The sequence below is a fragment of the Pseudorca crassidens genome, chromosome 4 (assembly GCF_039906515.1).
Source record: "Pseudorca crassidens isolate mPseCra1 chromosome 4, mPseCra1.hap1, whole genome shotgun sequence".
NCBI classification, from domain to species: Eukaryota; Metazoa; Chordata; class Mammalia; order Artiodactyla; family Delphinidae; genus Pseudorca; species Pseudorca crassidens.
Genome location: NC_090299.1, coordinates 75,487,711 through 75,507,387, shown reverse-complemented (window position 1 = coordinate 75,507,387; position 19,677 = coordinate 75,487,711). Strand labels below are relative to the sequence as shown.

Genomic DNA, 19,677 nt, shown 5'->3' with positions numbered 1-19,677 from the left:
TTGAGGTAGGATTGTATTGCTATAAACTTCCCTCTTAGAACTGCTTTTGCTGCATCCCATAGGTTTTGGGTTGTCGTGTTTTCATTGTCATTTGTTTCTAGGTATTTTTTGATTTCCTCTTTGATTTCTTCAGTGAACTCTTGGCTATTTAGTAGTGTATTTTTTAGCCTCCACGTGCTTGTATTTTTTTACAATTTTTTCCTGTAATTGATATCCAGTCTCAGCATTGTAGTTGGAAAAGATACTTGATATGATTTCAATTTTCTTAAACTTACTTGATTTGTGACCTAAGATATCATCTATCCTGGAGAATGTTCCATCAGCACTTGAGAAGAAAGTGTATTCTGTTGTTTTTGGATGGAATGTCCTGTAAATATCAATTAAGTCCATCCTGTTTAATGTGTCATTTAAAGCATGTGTTTCCTCACTTATTTTCATTTTGGATGATCTGTCCATTGGTGAAAGTGGGGTGTTAAAGTCCCCTACTATGATTGTGTTATTGTTGATTTCCCCTTGTATGGCTGTTAGCATTTGCCCTATGTATTGAGGTGCTCCTATGTTGGGTGCATAAATATTTACAATTGTTATATCTTCTTCTTGGATTGATCCCTTGATCATTCTGTAGTGTCCTTCTTTGTCTCTTGTAATGGTCTTTATTTTAAAGGCTATTTTTGTCTGATATGAGATTTGCTACTCTAGATTTCTTTTGATTTCCATTTGCATGGAATATCTTTTTCCATCCCCTCACTTTCAGTCTGTATGTGTCCATAGGTCTGAAGTGGGTCTCTTGTAGAGAGCATAAATACGGGTCTTGTTTTTGTATCCATTCAGCCAGTCTATGTCTTTTGTTTGGAGCATTTAATCCATTTACTTTTAAGGTAATTATAGATATGTATGTTCCTATTACTATTTTCTTAATGTTTTGGGTTTGTTATTGTAGGTCTTTTCCTTCTCTTGTTTTTCCTGTCTAGAGAAGTTCCTTTATCATTTGTTGTAAAGCTGGTTTGGTGGTGCTGAATTCTCTTAGCTTTTGCTTGTCTGTAAAGGTTTTAATTTCTCCGTCAAATCTGAATGAGATCCTTGCCGGGTAGAGTAACCTTGGTTGTAGGTTTTTCCCTTTCATCACTTTAAATATGTCTTGCTACTCCCTTCTGCCTTGCAGAGTTTCTGCTGAAAAATCAGCTGTACGTTATTTGCTGCTTTTCCCTTGGTGCTTTTAATATTTTTTCTTTGTATTTAATTTCTGATAGTTTGATTAATATGTGTCTTGGCATGTTTCTCCTTGCATTTATCCTATATGGGACTCTGCACTTCCTAGACTTGATTGACTATTTCCTTTCCCATATTAGGGAAGTTTTCAACTATAATCTCTTCAAATATTTTCTCAGTCCCCTTTTTTTCCTATTCTTCTTCTAGGACCCCTATAATTCGAATTTTGGTGTGTTTAATGTTGTCCCAGAGGTGTCTCAGACGGTCCTCAATTCTTTTCATTCTTTTTTCTTTATTCTGCTCTGCAGTAGTTATTTCCACTATTTTATCTTCCAGGTCACTTATCCCATCTTTTGCCTCAGTTATTTTGGTATTGATTCCTTCTAGAGAATTTTTAATTTCATTTACTGTGTTGTTCATCATTGTTTGTTTGCTCTTTAGTTCTTCTAGGTCCTTGTTAAACATTTGTTGCGTTTTCTCCATTCTATTTCCAAGATTTTAGATCATCTTTACAATCGTTACTCTGAATTCTTTTTCAGGTAGACTGCCTATTTCCTCATCATTTGTTTGGTCTGGTGGGTTTTTACCTTGCTTCTTCATCTGTTGTGTATTTCTCTGTCTTTTTATTTTGCTTAACTTACTGCATTTGAGGTCTCCTTTTCTCAGGCTGCAGGTTTGTAATTCCCGTTGTTTTGGTGTCTGCCCCCAGTGGGGAAGGTTGGTTCAGTGGGTTGTGCAGGCTTCCTGGTGGAGGGGACTGGTGCCTGTGTGCTGTTGGATGAGGCTGGATCTTGTTTTTCTGGTGGGCAGGACCGTGTCTGGTGTTGTGTTTTGGGGTGTCTGTGAACTTATGATTATAGGCAGCCTCTCTGCTAATGGGTGGGGTTGTGTTCCTGTCTTGCTAGTTGTTTGGCATGGGCTGCCCAGCACTGGAGCTTGCTGGTCGTTGAGTGGAGCTGGGTCTTAGCACTGAGACAGAGATCTCTGGGAGAGCTCTTGCCAATTGATATTACGTGGGGCCAGGAGGTCTCTGGTGGTCCAATGTCCTGAACTCGGCTCTCTTACCTCAGAGGCTCAGGTCTGACACCTGGCGGGAGCACCAAGACCCTGTCAGCCACACGACTGTAGATAACAGTAATTTTTTCTTTAATCTTTCTACTGGTTTTCCTTTTAGAAAACAGGTAGTTCAATCTCATTATGTGAAGGCCTCACTCTGGCTTCACCTAATAGGGTTCAAAGAGTACAGGTGATTTGAACCTGGTTCTTGTGTTCATCTTCTTTTCTTCACCCAGGCTTCCCACCAACCTGTTCCTGGCAATTCCCTGGCTGTCCAGTGGTTAGGACTAGGGCACGCCTTCAATCCCTGGTTGGGGAACTAAGATCCCACAACCCACCTCCAAAAACAAAAAACACATGTTCCTGAGGACAAAGTGTCACTCCATGCTTCTGTGAAAGGCTCTCCCAGTGACTCGTAACTGCTAATTTTAATTTGTTCATTTTGTTAGTCACGTTGGTCCAAAATAAGATAAGCAGATTTTCAAAGGTTTTCTTTTAAAAATCTGAATTATCATTGCTAATTAAAGTGTACATTTTTGACAAATATTTCTGGAATGACAACTGTAGTATCAAAAGCTTTGATAATATTTAAATCTTTTGACTTTGTAATAAACTTGTTGCTATGTTATAGTAAGACAGGGAGGTATAAAATAATTACCTTGAAAAACATCTCTACTTTAGGTGGGTAGAACTTATATCCTTCCTTGACACCAGGATTTCTTTTGAGAAAAGAACCAGTTGCTATTCTTCTACAAACCCATTCAATTGGAATCATTTCACACTTCGGTGCAATGAAAGCTGTCTCTCCACATTTTCTGGTGAAAGCAGTTTTGATACCTACAGATTGATGACAAAAAGAAAAAAAAGCATTAAAATTGTATTTAAAAAGGGAGATCTGAGGCATAATAAAACTCTACCCTTTACAAACAACAAAACAAAAAGCCTATGTAGCCAAATGCATTACCTTTAAAGGGCACGATCAAAAACAAATGTAAATTTTTAAAAAAAGGCAGAAGTAGGAAAAAGAAGTATTAATATGGCTTTCTACTGCTTATCAAAATATTCAGGAATATTTCATGTTAATGTTGCAAGGCAAGCTGGATCAAAAAATCTGGGTCCCAATGTTTCTACCATCATTCATTTGTTCAAAAAATACTATCTCCTCTGCCACTGCGCACCTAACTTTGCACAAGGCACATGACTAAGTGGCACTAAATTATCTCTAAATCAGATCTGGTGGCAGAATTCTCATTGTATGGTCTGGGATTATATGGGCCTTGTAAAATACTAATCTATTTATCATAATCAGATACAGCCGTAAATTCTGGACAGCCTTTTTTCTCAATATTTAAAGCAAAGAGTCCTTGAAAAAAGCATTCAACAGGTAGCAGCAGGAACATGGAGGCCCATTTGGCCAAGAGCAAAGAAAATATTTGCCCGTCCTCTGTTCACTCTTAAGCAAACTGTTACTGGAAAACTAAGATAAAGAGCTAGTTTACGTGGCGGCCTTGGAAAATAACAACCTCTCTTATAGTGGTTACAATGTATTATAAGCTATATGATCCAGCAATTCCACTCTAAGTATATACACAAAAGAACTGAAAGCAAGGTCTCAAACATATTTGTACACCAATGTTCACAGTATCATTATTAACAATAGCTAAAAAGGGGGAAATAACCCAAGTGTCTAACAACAGATGAGTGTAGTGGACAGACAAAATGTAGTTTACATACAATGAATTACTATTCAGTCACAAAAAGGAGGGAATTCTGATATATGCTACAGCATGATGAATGATTCATGAAAACATTATGCTGAGTGAAATAAAGGTGAAAATTGTATAATTCCACTTATATGAGGTACCTAAAACAGGCAAATTCATAGAGACAGAAAGTAGAATAGAGGTTATCAGGGGAGAGTTATTGTTTAATGGGTCAGAGGTTCTGTCTGAAATGATGAAAAAGTTACAGAAATTGATAGTGGTGATGGTTGCACAACATTGTCAGTGTACCTGAACGCCACTGAATCCTACACTTAAAAATGGTTAACATGGTAAATTTTATGTGTGTGTATTTTACCACAATTTGCAAGACCTACTTTAGGTCAGGCATTATAAATTTATTTTCTTTTTGCTTAATCCTCATAGCACCTGATAAGGTATGATGTTCATCCAGTGAAACAGATAACAACACTGAGACACAGGAGTTACGTCAGCTAGTACTAGGTAAAGCAGGGTTTCTAACCCACTCTGTCTGAACTCTTTACACTGCTCACTTAACCACTATGCTATACTGCCTCTCCTAGACGTGTTATTACATCATGGCACTAACGTGAATTAAAGTATCTCCTGGAAACCTGCATGGGTTTAACATAATAATGCTCATCTTCAGGCTACAATATTAGTACCTCCAATTCCCAACTAAACCTCTAATAAGATCAAATTTTTCTTATCAGGAAAGGACTGAAGATCTTTGATCTTATGTATGTATCTATCTATGTATGTACATATGTATGTATCCATATGTAAAGGGAACCTACATTTATGGAAACCCTGCATCATGCTGAGTGTTTTATTTATTTATTTAAAAATTATTTATTTACTTTGGCTGCACCAGATCTTAGTTGCAGCACGCGGGATCTTTAGCTGCGGCATGCAAACTCTTAGTTGCAGTATGCATGTGGGATCTAGTTCCCTGACCAGGGATAGAACCCAGGTCACCTGCATTGGGAGCACAGAGTCTTAGCCACTGGACTACCAGGGAAGTCCCCAAAGTGTTTTACATATTATCTCATTTAACCATACATAAAATTTTTGAGGTAGCGTTATTATTCACATTTTATAGTGAAAGAAGTAGAGGCTCACAGCAGTTAAGTAACTTAACAAGTTGGTCATGCTGCCAATCCGTAATGGAGCCTGGACCTGAAATGCACTATCCAGTTTTTAAACCTGTACTGTTTTCTCCACATTCCCTCTGGGTTTGACCAGGAAGATGCAATTAAAACAGGGAAAAGAATAAATTGTGGACTGCCCTGGGGGCGCAGCGGTTAAGAATCCAGCTGTCAACGCAGGGGACACGGGTTCAAGCCCTGGTCTGGTAAGATTCCACGTGCCGCTGAGCAACTAAGCCCATGCATCACAACTACTGAAGCCCGCGCACCTAGAGCCTGTGCTCCACAACAAGAGAAGCCACCACAATGAGCAGCCTGCTCACCGCAATGAAGAGTAGCCCCCACTTGCCGCAACTAGAGAAAGCCCTTGTGCAGCAATGAAGACCCAATGCAGCCAAAAATAAATAAATTTATAAATAAATAAATAAATAGTTGTATGCTGCACGAACAGCAACTCTGGGAAAGAATGTTAAAAGTGTCAATATTTAGGCCATTTTAACCTTTAATGAATGATTGGGCTCATGGGCAGGCAGATGATTTAAATCAATCCTTAACTTGAGGTGGTAAGTACATGTCTGGGTTTAAGAGCTCTTCTTTTTTTTTTTTTTTTGTGGTACGCGGGCCTCTCACTGCTGTGGCCTGTCTCGTTGTGGAGCACAGGCTCTGGATGCACAGGCTCAGCGGCCATGGCTCACGGGCCCAGCCGCTCCATGGCACGTGGGATCCTCCCGGACCGGGGCACAAACCCGCGTCCCCTGCATCGGCAGGCGGACTCTCAACCACTGTGCCACCAGGGAAGCCCAAGAGCTCTTCTTTTTTAGGTTTGTTACCTAGTAGTCATATTTGCTCAGTTGTCTATCAAGCTTGATAGACTAGTATCCAAATCTATTGTTCAAATATACACAACAGTTACTGTTACTCAGAGGAAAGTCCTCCCCTATATCTAAGGGAATCAAAACCACAGAATCAACTTATGGTAATGATCTTGTACATTAAAACAAAAAAAAATTGCTACTAAGAAAAAAGAGATTCAGTTTAGATGATATAATGATTGCTTCTAATATACGTGTTAATCATTAAAGCAAATTCCATGGCTTCATACGGTGAGAAAAAGAAATCTTCCCATTAGTCTCAGTTGTTTACAAAATTCAAAACTCCTATCAAGACTACTAAGAAAATGTAAATGTCATTTCACATTCTGAATTACAATGGCCAAGTATGACAGCGCTGGAGCCATCCCTCTATTAAGGTTGCCCAGCTCCCCACCTGTGGTTTAACAACTGCCAAGACTGTTAGTCATATCACTACTATCACACCAAAATGTAATCATAGTGTGTTTCTGTGCAGGAGGGAACTGAAACTTAAAAGGTTAAATTTTGATTTTTTAGTAATGAGACTAAATTCAGGAACTTCAAAATTCAGGTACAGCATGTGTAATACAGTCTTTTACAGTTTGCTCATGAGTGACAAAGAGAAAACTAGAATTATGATTTACTGATTCTCATTCTGGTGCTTTTTCCATTCGAATTTCTAGAAATATCTTAATTTGGAATATATGCCTGTTTATAAAGAAAGCAGTTTTATTTTACTTTTTAAATAAACTTATTTATTATTATTTTTTAAATTTTATTTTTGGCTACGTTGGGTCTTCGTTGCTGTACACAGGCTTTCTCTAGTTGCGACGAGCAGGGGCTACTCTTCATTGCGGTGCACGGGCTTCTCATTGCGGTGGCTTCTCTTGCTGTGGAGCATGGGCTCTAGGCGCATGGGTTTTAGTAGCTGTGGCACGTGAGCTCAGTAGTTGTGGTTCGCGGGCTCTAGAGCACAGGCTCAGTAGTTGTGGCACACGGGCTTAGTTGCTCCGTGGCATGTGGGATCTTCCCGGGCCAGGGCTCGAACCCATGTCCCCTGCATTGGCAGGTGGATTCTTAACCACTGCGTCACCAGGGAAGCCCCAAGAAAGCAGTTTTAAATAGACCACTGATGGTCAATTAGACATAGCATTTAACTACTAGCAAGTAAAAATTATATAAGGCTTAACAGAACTCTTAATCCATACCCTAAAACTAATCATCTGTTTAAGAATTTTTAAAACCTTAGATTTTCCACAGTATATAAAACCTGGAAAACACCTTTCAGCATTTCTTGTGAACCCAGTAAGTTTTAGCTATGTTAAGTGTGCCAAATAGATGACTGCTGGAGTACTTCACATGGATGACCAACCTTCCCAGCTGCATGCAGGACTTTGAGAGTCAAAACTGGATCACCCTAATTCACCTGTCCTTAAGCCCTGGCAAGTACACTGAATAGGTGCCTTATTAAATAAGCAAATAAAAACTTGGGCCTGTACTTATCCCCCATTACTTAAATGCATATATATGATCCCATAGATGGGTACAATTACTATGGGGACACAGAAGCTAGTTGTATTGTTAACAGCTTATAGTGTTAGCAACTATAAACCATTTTAGTATGTATGGGGAGGAGACAACTTGTGAGGTTAAAAAACGGAGCACTTATTTGTACTGCAAAAGAAACCTAATATCAGTTTGATGCTCTCTCTAGAAATCTACTCAGTCATTGGGAAACCACCAATCAAGGAGGCCTTGAAGTAAAAATCCTGGGTTGTATTACTGATGAACTGAGGGAGGTGCTTTAAATTTACAGCAATATTTTCACCCTCAGTGCATAGAGGGATTTATGATATGGATGACAATTTAGGTTGTCAAGTAAACATATTTTTTACACACTAATTAAAAATGTGAAACAGGGTACTCTGGAAGAAGCAAAACTACTCAAGAACCTATTCTGTATTGACGGAATGGGTTTAACTTGAATTACCTTGTTATTTTGTGGAAGGCAGATCTATCTTCACTGGAAACAAAGGTATTAAATTCCCCTTTGGATTTATGAAAGAGTAATTAATTAATTTTTAATTACTAATAATTAAGATTAATGCTTACTGGAAAATCTAAGAAATGTGAGGGCAACTGGGAATATTGGAAGTAAATGGAGACAATGATATTAAACTGTAAAATTAGAACTGGAATGATAAAGAACAAAGCTTTTACTTTACAGATAAGAAACTGGAGGCTTCACACGTTGAATGATCCAAGGCACAGGGTCTCTTACACTGTAGGCAAAGAGCTCAAATGTTTTGCTAGCTGAGATTTTATACACTACAGACCAATCAGCTTTTGCCTGAATCCCTGCAGAAAAACCGTTATCCTAATTTCCCTTCTTTCACTCCAAACACCCTCCACAGAATGTTTTGATCTGAATTTCATCTTTTGAATAGATTTCTCTATTGGAAATCGTCTTCATTCAGTTTTAGAGCAGGAGGTAACCCTGCAGATCTTGATCTAGTCCAAATCTCTCACTTGGGGTATGGCAGGATGAGAAGGCGTGGTTGCAGTATTCAATTACTTTTTAGGGCTTTCAAGTAGAAGAGGGATTTGAAGTTCTGTATAATCTCCAATGGGTGGAGCAAATTTATATAGAATTTTAGGCACTAAATTTCAATTCATCAATTAGAGCTGCCAAACATCAGAATGTGCTTCTTTCACAGGTTAAGTTTCTTAAGTTCCTTCATAGGTAAGCCTCTCCTAAGATGTCCTAGCAGAGGAAAGCTGCAGAAATACATGCCAGACAAAGACTGTAGCAAACTGTTAAGATTCCTTTTAACTAACTGAATGATACTACTTAAGTAATTCCAAACCAAGTAAAGTGTTACAGTGAAATTTAAGTTTCTGGTTTAATTTAAATAAGTTTAGCATGTGAGGCATCCCCAAACATGTTGTTAAACCAGATAATGCCATCTCCCCATTAAAGAGATCAGAGTGGTACAGGAGGCTGTAGGGGGAGTCACTTACCTGCTTCCTATAACAACCGAAAAAAAAAAAATCAACTGGTTATCAACATCTTATTTATCCAAATAATGTCATTTCCTGATGAAAAGGACCAGTATGTATATGTGAGAAAGAACATGAAAGGGGAGGCTACTGGGAGAGCCACTCACCTGCTTCCTGTAACAGCTGAAAAATACAACTGGTAATTTTATTTGAGATTGCAGCTTTTCCTTCAAGGTGATTCTTCCTGGCTGCATTTCCTGCTGTAATCTGGTCCTTGGACTGCAGGAGGACTTTTCCTGGACTATCCAACAATTCATAGACTTCTTTTGTTTTACCCTCATAGAGTTTTTTACCAATCTTCAGTACTGTGGAAATAAAACAGAAACATCAGATTTCAGGAAGTTTCGTAGAGAAGATAATTCAGAAGACTAAATTGTCTAGAACGATGAATCAGTGAACATAGCATAATTAAATAATTTTAATAAAAATGAACTCATCTGCATAGAACCTTACATTCTACAATTTTTAATGCATCATCATCACACTTCATTCATAAAATTTTGTGACGAATTTTAATTATGTAAATAATTATATAGATTAGGAAACTAAGTATCAAAAAGTAGAGGTCACACAGTTAAGTAAGAGCAGAGCCAGAAAAATCCCTGTCTTCCAATATCTAATGCTGTGTCGTGCTCTTTTCACTATCAACCTGCCTCTCTCACAGCAAAACTGAAGTAGAATTAGTTAAAATACATTAAAATTAATGCAACAACATGAGTAGTTTCATATATGTTCTCACAATACAATAACTAAACTAGCTTGCAGGTAAAAAAATGCTGTATTTTTCCCGTCTTCTGCTTTCCATGGCAGGCAAAATGGGAAAGTTCAGCCAGATGTGTTTCTTTTTTCTTTTATTTTTTTTGCGGTACGTGGGCCTCTCACTGTTGTAGCCTCTCCCGTTGCGGAGCAACAGGCTCCGGACACACAGGCTCAGCGGCCATGGCTCACGGGCCCAGCCGCCCCGCGGCATGTGGGATCTTCCCAGACCGGGGCACGAACCCGTGTCCCCTGCATCGGCAGGCGGACTCTCAACCGCTGCGCCACCAGGGAAGCCCCAGATGTGTTTCTTGATTTCAAGTTAATGTGCAAGAGGAGGCACCTCCACCCACTGAAGTTAGCCCATTTGGAAGCACCCCCCCATCCTTGATCCCCTCTCCTCACTAACAGCTATAGAAAACTGTGAGAAGTAAGGACAAGAGAATCCAATTTTGATGCAGGTCATCACACCTAAAGAAAAGTAGACTTGGGTCATTAGAAAGAATGATTTCGATGAAGATCAGAGATAATAGACATTTAAGGACTTAAAATTTCCAAGAGGAGAAATCACCCCTCATTCTCCCAGAACATCGACTCATTCTCAGTATCTGCATTTTTTAGTGTCCATGTGCCAGGTACTAGGGATGTACCAGTAAACCAAGTTCCTGCTCTCAAGTGACTGGAGTCTGAGGGAAGCTGAAATTAAACATCATAATAAGTATAATGTGAGAAAAACACAGACTATGGGATCACAGGTTCATAGCAGGATCACTTAACCTAACCTCTGATGTCTAGACGTCAAAGAAAGAAGTCTAGAACAAAGTGAGGATTAGGCTGAGATCTGAGGAATAGTCAAAATTTAGCTGGAAGATGGCAAGGGGTAGAGACTGGTGGTGAAAAAGACCAGGGGATGAAAGAGCACCTGGCAGAACTTCAGTATGTTTGGAGGACTGTGTGTGTACATTGCTGTTGGGGGTGAAGGGGTGGGGCATGGGATCGGGTAGCAGCTAAGGAGTAGAAAGGGAAGGCAGGAGATAAGCCTGAGGAATTGGGCAGGGATCACATGACCAGTTAATGAAGGTAACGATTAAACAAAACAGTTACAATTCAGTTTAATAGTTGCCACTGCAGGGTACCTAATTCAGAGGATGAATTCCCATCCTCTTTCTGTAATGTCTTGATTCACTGACAAGGTTTAAAAGGTCTTTCCAAGAATGGAGTCCCAGCTCAGGGCTCCAAATTCAGATCTCTCTATTCCCTTCCTAGAACTCCAACTTTGTAACTGAATCTCTATATCCTCCTCTCAGGCTTCTAACATGCTCTTCCCTAGGCCTGAAACACTGTTTCCTTCCCATTTCACTACTCACCCTTGGGGTCTCACAAGCCATGCTGACTGAGTTTACACTTTATCCTAGGAGCAACTATAAAGCTTTTAAGTACTTCAGTAAAATGACAGTTTCTATATTAGAAAGACCATTATGGCTGCTGTGTGGAGAATGAAATGAGGAAGGGGTGGGTGGAAGAAAACTAGAGACTGAGAGACCACTTATGATGCTGTGGCAGCAATCCAGGCAAGAAATGTCCTGGTCTAAAGAAAAAGCAGTTGGGTAAGACTCAAGATATTTAAAAGGTAAAAGTTTTTATAACAATTGACTCAATATGGGGGATAAAAGAAGGGAAAGTTAAGATGTTGCCTGGGTTAGATAATTTGTACCTACTGCTCCTCTCTCTCAATTTATTTGAAGTGGTATGTATGTATGTATGTATTTATTTACATATGGCCTCGCCGTGCGGCTTGTGGGATCTTAGTTCCCCAACCAGGGATCGAACCTGTGCCCCCTGCAATGGAAGCAAGGAGTCCTAACCACTGGCCCGCCAGGGAATTCCCTGAATTGGTATTTATTACTTAATTTTTAAACAGGGTAGGAATTTCAACGAATGGATAGAAATAACGTAACATCATAGGAGACATTTGCTATAAGTGCCAAAATGCCTGCTACAAATTCATAGATGAATTCAGAAGAGATTGATGAGGACTGAGAATAATTCATAGACCTGACATTTAAGAGTATTGAAAAGTACAGAACTTCCACAAAGAGGTAAGAACATCTAGGACTGTGCTGTCCCATAAGGTAGTCACTAGCCACATGTGGCTATGAAATACTTGAAATGTGGCTACTCCAAATTGAAATGATGTAAGTTAAGCGTAAAATACACAGTGAATTTCAATATGAAAAAAAAGTTTGCAAAAATCACAATTTTTTATATTGATTACATGTTGAAATGATACTGCTTTGGATATATTGGGTTAAATAATATATATTAAAAATCAGTTCACCTGTTTCTTTTTACTTTTTAAAATGTGGCTACTAGAAAACAAAGTTACATAGAGTGTTACATTATATTTCTATTAGACAACACTGTTCTAGAAGGAACAGCAAAAACAAACATAGAGAAGAGTAAACTTGGTGAATTAACCTGCCTGGAATGTAGGCTTAGGATTCATAAGAGAGAAAAACCTAAGTAAGGGTTGAAGAGGTAGGAAAGAAGCAGTATGCAGGATGTGAATGAAAAGTTCTTCAGAATGGATTTCAATAGCTTTCGCACTGCCAGAGAACATTTTTGGGCAATGAAGTGCCATTTAGAAACCATAAAAGTGAAAATTTGGAATAATTAACCTGGCCCCCAAAAAATGCAAGATGGAAGGAAGTGGAAGAGCAAAGATTTTAGAGATCTGTCAGTTTAGAGGTATGGCAGGGAAAATTCTGGTCTAACGCATTGATTTTATGGAGTTGTTACTTGTTATCAGGACCCTTTTGTTCAGTCTATAGTTTTTTACCTAAATTTAATTTTTCTATGTGGAAGAGAATGTAGTGACTGGCCAACACAAGGAATTTGGTTCACCGTAAGTATGGGGGATGGGGGAAAACGTTTTACAGTAAAAATAGCACAAACGATCTTTCCTGAGTATCCTAATCACGAGTGGCCAAAATGATTATATAAATATGTAATATAATAAGTGCAAAGTGAAGGAAGGAAACTTTTCCCTGGTGGTTTTGTAACTCTCCAAAGCCATCACTGGCATAAAAAGGCTAAAAACACACACAAAATCTGCACAGAAAATAGCAAATTTTTCAGAAGGTTCAATTATTAACTTTCTGGAATAGCAGGTTATTATTAGCCTAACAGGAGAAAGCAAGACTTTGGTTTCAAGAGTCAACACTAGATGCTTCTGCGATTGTTTTGCAATATCTACTGATGGCAAACGCGATTTCCAAGCACGTCTCCAACCCCTGGCCATTTCTCTTCCTAATGACCCTTTGCGCCTTTTCCCCATCCCAGAAGCAGTTCTGGATGTTTCAGAAAGTTCGGAGGCCCGGGAGCGCTTTGTTTCCGACGCACCGCTCGGCAGCGCCTGGGCCACGTGCCCGCCAGCCCAGTGGCCTAGTGGGGCGGGTGCAGGGAGACCGGGTTCTGCCCGGGGAAGGCTGCCGTCGGGGCCGCGGAGCGCGCACATGCCGGCGTGAACCCTCGAGCTCAAGGCAGAGGGGCAGGAAGACCGTGGATGGCAGGGAGTCCCAAGTCCTGGGGACGCCTGTTACTCACCCTCGGCTGTCGCCATTATCCGGAGTGGTCTGGAAGCAGCGGCAGCTCTAGGAAGAGAGGCAGGACTCTGGAAAAGAGGAGTGATCAGAGAGGCTCACGGGGCGGGGAAAGGAGGCACGGCCCACAGACACGCCCCCGCCGGGGCCGCGTAACCCAGAGTGCCCCATCGCGGTCTCTTCGAGCACCACCGCGGTGACGGAACCTCGGGGGTCTCTGCGGATCGAGAGGAACTTGGACTCCGGGAGCTAACGCCTTCCGCAAGATTCCCGCCGCGCAGGCGCAGCGACGCGGACCGTACCCCGCCCTGCGCGGGCGCAGTTACAGGAAAGAGGAAAAGTGGCGCGCACTGGCGGCCCCTCCCCACCCTACAGCAGCTCGCTGACTTGGCCCCCTCCTCGGCAGCGAGAGTGGCTCAGAGGTTGGAGCATACCAAGTAGTGACGGCCTGGGGGAAAGCATGTGGGGAGGGACATACAAAATTTACATCCTCTAAGACAGAAATGACGTTAACCCCGCTAGTCTCATCATCTCAGTCTTGGGTATTGGAAAATAACGGAGATTTCCACGTGCAGAAAAATGATCTTCCCCCAGGGCTCCGGTGGAGGGCTAGCTCCACCCCCACAGGGCCTTTGACTCCGCCCCTCAGCCGTGGAGCCTCTCCCTCCGTCCTCGGTCATTGGTGGGCCTGTAGGGGCGGGGCAGGGTGGCGGTGCGCGAGCTAATCACTCTCACTTAGGGAAAGCACGCGCCGCCGCAGTAGCGAGGGTCGAGCCGCTGGTTAGGAAGCGGCTGCAGCTGGCTCGAGCTTCTGAGGCTTACAGGCCGAACGAACAACTGGTTGGTGCTTAGACCCCTGCCGCAGCGGCGGGTCCCTCCACGTGCTTTCGGCGGCGACATGGAGCTGGAGGAGTTGGGGATCCGAGAGGAATGTGGCGTGTTCGGATGCATCGCCTCAGGAGAGTGGCCCACGCAGCTAGATGTGCCGCATGTGATCACTCTGGGACTCGTGGGGCTGCAGCACCGGTGAGCGACTGGGTGAGGGGTGGGGATGGCGGCGCGTGTGCTTCTTCATCTGCCCGAGCCGCTTCCCGCGGCCGGAGTTGGCGATCTCGCGGGCGCTTGAGGACCGGAGGCCGGATCTCTCTCTTACCTGGACGGGTACCTGCCTGTGGCGTCCACCGATTGCCAAGGAGTGCGCGGGGGCTACCTTGCCTCCCTGGATTTCAGCCTGTCCCCCGCAACTCTTCATGCTCTTTAGGGGCTCTCCCCTCTCTTCCGGTGTCGTGCACCCCTGCTTGGTCTGGCCAGTTTGTAAGGCTCCGATTCGCTTGGACTAGCCCAGTCGGGGTTCTTTCTTGACTGCTTGCGAGTTTTAATCTCCCAGAGCCTGGAGCTGTTCTTGTGATAGGCTTGTGTGGGGTGACTGCTGGTCCAGGACCTACAATACACCTTGAGGTTTCGCGCGGAGCCTGCAGCCACCACAAGCTTTTGTTTGCAAGGGCAGAGCTACTGGGCAGTTTGTGTATTTGAACGTAGGCATAGCTGTGGGAATTTAGGGATTCAAACCCGGGGAAGCTGAATTAGCTTGGTGTTCGAAAGGAACTACCGGTTCTAGATCTCATCTGAATTAACAGAAAATAACCCAATCGCAGGGAAGAGTGCATCTGTAAAAAATTCATTGGTAAACGTTTTAGATAACGAATGAAAAGGTTGGTAGTAAGGAAATGCCAAAATAACTCCCCTCTTTAAAAGAGGGAGAGGAAAGTAGTTCCTGTCTGACAAGATACACATTGACTTTGAAAAACTGATAGATCCTTTGAGTTAAAAAATAACTGCTTCTGTGGTCTTTCCACTTCCTACTAACTGAACTAACTGGAAGTTGATATAAACAATTTCCTTAAGAAATATAAACCTAAGTTTGGCATTATCACTGAAAGTATTACAAAGTTTCCATAAGGCAATACCTCAGCAACAACTTCTAGAACAGTTAAGGAACTTGGCAATAATGCTTATGGGCAGGATGGGAGCAATATGTATAAATGCATTACAAATGATTAGCTTTCCCTCACCAAACTTAAATTAGAAGTAGTCTCAGCTTTTTTCAGGGTCCTGAATACTTGAGTTTGAGTTTCACATCTTGTGTACTCCCTGTTTACTAAGAGCTAAGAGTAACTTAGAATCTGGGATGAATCAAAAAGAATATTTCTAGTTTGACTTACTCTAATCTTGGATAATTGTGGGTTACCCATAATAGAAATGTTATTTTAAAATACATTTACATTATTGAGAGGATTATATATAATCCAAGGAAAAACTAAAAGCTATTCTTATGGTAGTCCAGAACAACATTAGTTTATAACATTCTTCGGAGAAGTTATTGTGGATAATCTGTCATGGGAAGAGGTATAAAAAACAAGGGATCTTTAGAATTGCCTGGTGGTCTGTGAGAAAGAAATGAACTGACCTTGAATTTTTTTTTAACTATTTATTTTTTAGCTAAAATAACTCAGAAAGTTCATCCCAAGATCTCCTCTTTAAATGTGTGTGTAAAGAAGAGGGGGGTGATTTTTTTTTTTTAATGAATAACTTCATTCCTAACTACATGCACTTTTCTGCAGTGACTTTTAAGTGAAAGAATTATGAGATTAGATAATACAAGGTAAGGGCAATAAAAATGTGATTACTACATGATGGTAGAGAAAATTAAATGGATTCTATCAGGCTGCTTATTTGATGGAGCAAGTATTTGTTAAACTGTAGTATTGAAAATTGACCTTGTGATATTTTCAATAACAGTGGCAAAAAAAACAGTAGCTTCTGGGGGAGAAAGATGTTAATGGAAAACTATTTAAATTTTCCTTGTGTAGGCATAGAATCATTAAGGTTCATTGAGAGGGCTGGTTCTTGCCCATAATCCTATCCAATTCAAAATTTTAAATTAGCAGAAGTCCTCACCCTTTAGGGAAACTGATTCTGATTCTAAGAATATGAAACTTCTTTATGCCTAGAAGATAAAATCTTCTGCTTCTCTAAGCTCGTAAGTAGGGGTCGAAGGTTAAGAAATAATGTTTTTAATGGAATGGTTAAACAACAAGGTCTTACTGTATAGCACAGGGAACTATATTCCATATCCTGTGGTACCAGTAATGGAAAAGAATATGAAAAAGAATGTATGTATATGTATAACTGAATCACTTTGCTGTACAGCAGAAGTTAACCCAACATTGTAAATCAACTATACTTCAATAAAATAAACTAACAAAAAATGTTTTTATATGGCATTGAATCAAGGAATGTCAAAATTAGAAGCCTAGATAGGTTGTTATAGTTTAATATAGAGTTAGTTATATACAGTGTACACTGGCAAGTGGTGGTTTGTTGCAGAAGGCTCTATCTACCTCCTCACCCTCCTCCACTCAATGGCTAGTTTTAAAACAACAGCAACAAGATTCAATTGATTTTTTTCCCCCATTTTTGATGAAGGGATTTATCCCTTACACGTTTTCTTCCTAAGACATGGAATCTAGAAGGTGAAATTTCTATCACTTTTGCATTGTATTTGGTTCTGTTTTTGTCTTAGGCATAGACATTTAGTGTCAGGGATAACAGAATACCTGAAAGTTGTAATGTTATGTATTTTATATATAAAAACAAATGGAGTATCAATTACTAGACAGTCATGTACTGGATGCTTAATTCAGATGGGTTTGTCCAGAAGTACTTCTTTTTAGTAGTCTGGCTATTTGCAGATTTATACCATAGCTCTACTTTCTGTCAGGGGGACTTTTTTTTTTTTTTTTTTTTTTGCTGCGGTACGCGGGCCTCTCACTGTTGTGGCCTCTCCCGTTGCGGAGCACAGGCTCCAGACGCGCAGGCCCAGCCTCTCCGCGGCATGTGGGATCTTCCCGGCCCGGGGCACGAACCCGTGTCCCCTGCAACCGCAGGCGGACTCTCAACCACTGCGCCACCAGGGAAGCCCCTGTCAGGGGGACTTTTCAATGTTAAACTAACTAGTTGTCCTCTTCAGCTGTAAAACTGTGTGTGCATGCTTGTTCATGCCAGATTCATATAATCACCAAGTGCTTTTTCAGCCCTAAAAATATTAGTTCAGTGGTTTGCACAATTCTGGACAAATCACACACCCCCTGACAGATCAGAAATATTTAAACCACAGTCACATTTTATGGAGACTAGAATGACATGGACATATTTGAAGGTTCCATAAAAGGAATTACTAAAATTTCATAGATTTATCCCATGAATCAACTGTCTAGCCTTTCCTTGGTTAGTTAGGAGATGAAAATGCCTTTCAGTGAATTATCATTTCCCTGGGTTAGGAATTGAACCCTACTACTGATAAACATTTTCATACTTTTTCTAAAAATTTATGACATTTACCTGATGAAGTTGGGTCACGTAGGGGGTCTCCTGACTGCAAAAACATTCTGTACAATCTTTTGGTTCTGTTCTTCTTTGAGGAAACTGATTTGCAGTGATCTCAGGAGCAGTTTTCTTAAGAGATACTGCCGCTGGTTCTGCAAACAGAGTATATAACGTATCAGTAGAAAGGCACTTGCGAGATAGAGAGATGAACTCAGACCAACCTGGGGAATTAGTTCCCGGTTATCTTCATTTAGTTTGTTGGAGAACACAGGAGTAGATTATCAGAGAACTTGCTTTGAGTTGCATATTAAGGCTGGAGTTAACTTTTTTGATTTTTATCTCTTAGAAATAATGACCAAACATGTTACATTCCTATAGTGTTTTACAGTCCCTTAGTTGGAAAAGTGACTTATCCCCAAAAGGGTCTTAAAGTACTACTGCTTTGTCATTCTGGTGAGTATTAGGAACAGCCTCTTTAACATAAGACTTGAAATCTAGTCCCAAGTTTGCTAGTAACAGTTTGATCTTGGTCAAGTCTCCTTAATTTCTGAGTCTGGTTTCTTACCTGTTGGGCTAGACTTATGTATTTTAAAGGTCCAGTACACAAATTCAGTGTATTGGGAATGATACTTTTGTGTGGTTAATCCTTAGCAGTTTCCCTTTTCAATAGCATATCCATTAAAGGGCATTAAGAGAAGGCAAACATGGGGCAACTCGTCTGATTTGTAATTTATGTCAAAAAATGGAGAATAAAATCTTCAGCTCACTTGAGGTATAAGCATTGTTGGCAGGGCTGGGGGGCAGTGGATTCCTGCTATTCTCTAATACTTTATTCAAAAAATATTTGCTGAGCTCTTCCTGTGTGTATGCAAGGCACTAGGAATACTGTACTACACAGGGCTGCTGTGGTCCCTGCCCCTCACAGAGAGGCAATGGAGCAACAGCACAGACTTCTTTATGCCTCCATTTCCTCCTCTGTAAATTGGGGATGATGATAACACCTATACCTCATAGGGTTGTAGTAGGGATTAAATGCGTTAATATATAAAGTGCTTAGAACAGTGCCTGGATATATGCATACCCAGTGACCCTGCATCCCACTCTCAGGTGTATACTCCACAGAGATGCATACATATGTTTATTGGGAGACATGCACAAGAATTTTTATAGCAGCATTATTCATAGTAGCCCCAATTTGGAAACATTGGATAAAGAAGGTAGTGGGATGTATGTTCCTATAATGGAAAATTCTACGGCAATAAAAAAGAACAAACTCCTGCTACAAGTAAAATCATGGATGAATGTCACAAACAATGTTGTGTAAAAGAAGCTTGACATTAAAAAATACATACTAAAGAAAAAACATACTGTATGATTCTAAAACTAATCTGTGGTGATGGAAGTCAGAATATTGATAACTGTTATGGGGGCTAAGAGGATGATTAATGATGACGGGGGGCCTCTAGGGTGCTGGTAATGTTTTATATCTTGACTTGAGTAGTAGTTCCATAGATGTCTTCACTTTGTAAAAACTGAGCTCTTTAACTATTTATGTGAACTCAAAACAATTCAATAAATTATAAATCTATATGCTAAAGTTGGATCATCTTAGAGATCCAGAGAGATGCAGTCATTTGCTCCGTGTTGAATTTTTCAGGTAAAGGGAGACTAGAACTCAGGTTTTCTGAGTCTCAGACCAGTGCTTTTTCTTATATTCTCCGTTTTCCTTCTCTGTGCTATACTATATTATGTTACCTTTTCTGATACTTATAATGGGTCAGTTTGGAATTACAGCTCCATAATTAGCTGGCTTCTGCGTTTGGCTTATTTGTAGAATTATCAATACTAAAATGTCACAACCATTGCT

The 19,677-nt window shown here is 40.6% G+C and overlaps 2 protein-coding genes across 9 annotated transcripts in view; one reads left to right on the top strand and one right to left on the bottom strand.

Annotated features, from left to right (window-relative positions):
• The window catches only part of PAICS (phosphoribosylaminoimidazole carboxylase and phosphoribosylaminoimidazolesuccinocarboxamide synthase), a 51,334-nt gene that overhangs the window by 16,598 nt on the left and 15,059 nt on the right, over positions 1-19,677 (bottom strand). For all 7 annotated transcript variants that reach the window (XM_067736090.1, XM_067736091.1, XM_067736092.1 and 4 more), the window contains 4 exons: positions 17,826-17,962; positions 13,429-13,495; positions 9,174-9,371; positions 2,924-3,102 (listed from right to left, as the gene is read on the bottom strand). In XM_067736090.1, coding sequence (XP_067592191.1) covers positions 2,924-3,102; positions 9,174-9,371; positions 13,429-13,495; positions 17,826-17,962 — 581 coding nt within the window. The remainder of the gene's footprint in view (positions 1-2,923; positions 3,103-9,173; positions 9,372-13,428; positions 13,496-17,825; positions 17,963-19,677) is intronic.
• Positions 14,144-19,677, top strand: part of PPAT (phosphoribosyl pyrophosphate amidotransferase) — a 37,085-nt gene continuing 31,551 nt past the window's right edge. For both annotated transcript variants that reach the window (XM_067736100.1, XM_067736099.1), the window contains exon 1: positions 14,144-14,450. In XM_067736100.1, the coding sequence (XP_067592201.1) occupies positions 14,355-14,450 (96 nt within the window). In that variant the 5' untranslated portion in view covers positions 14,144-14,354. The remainder of the gene's footprint in view (positions 14,451-19,677) is intronic.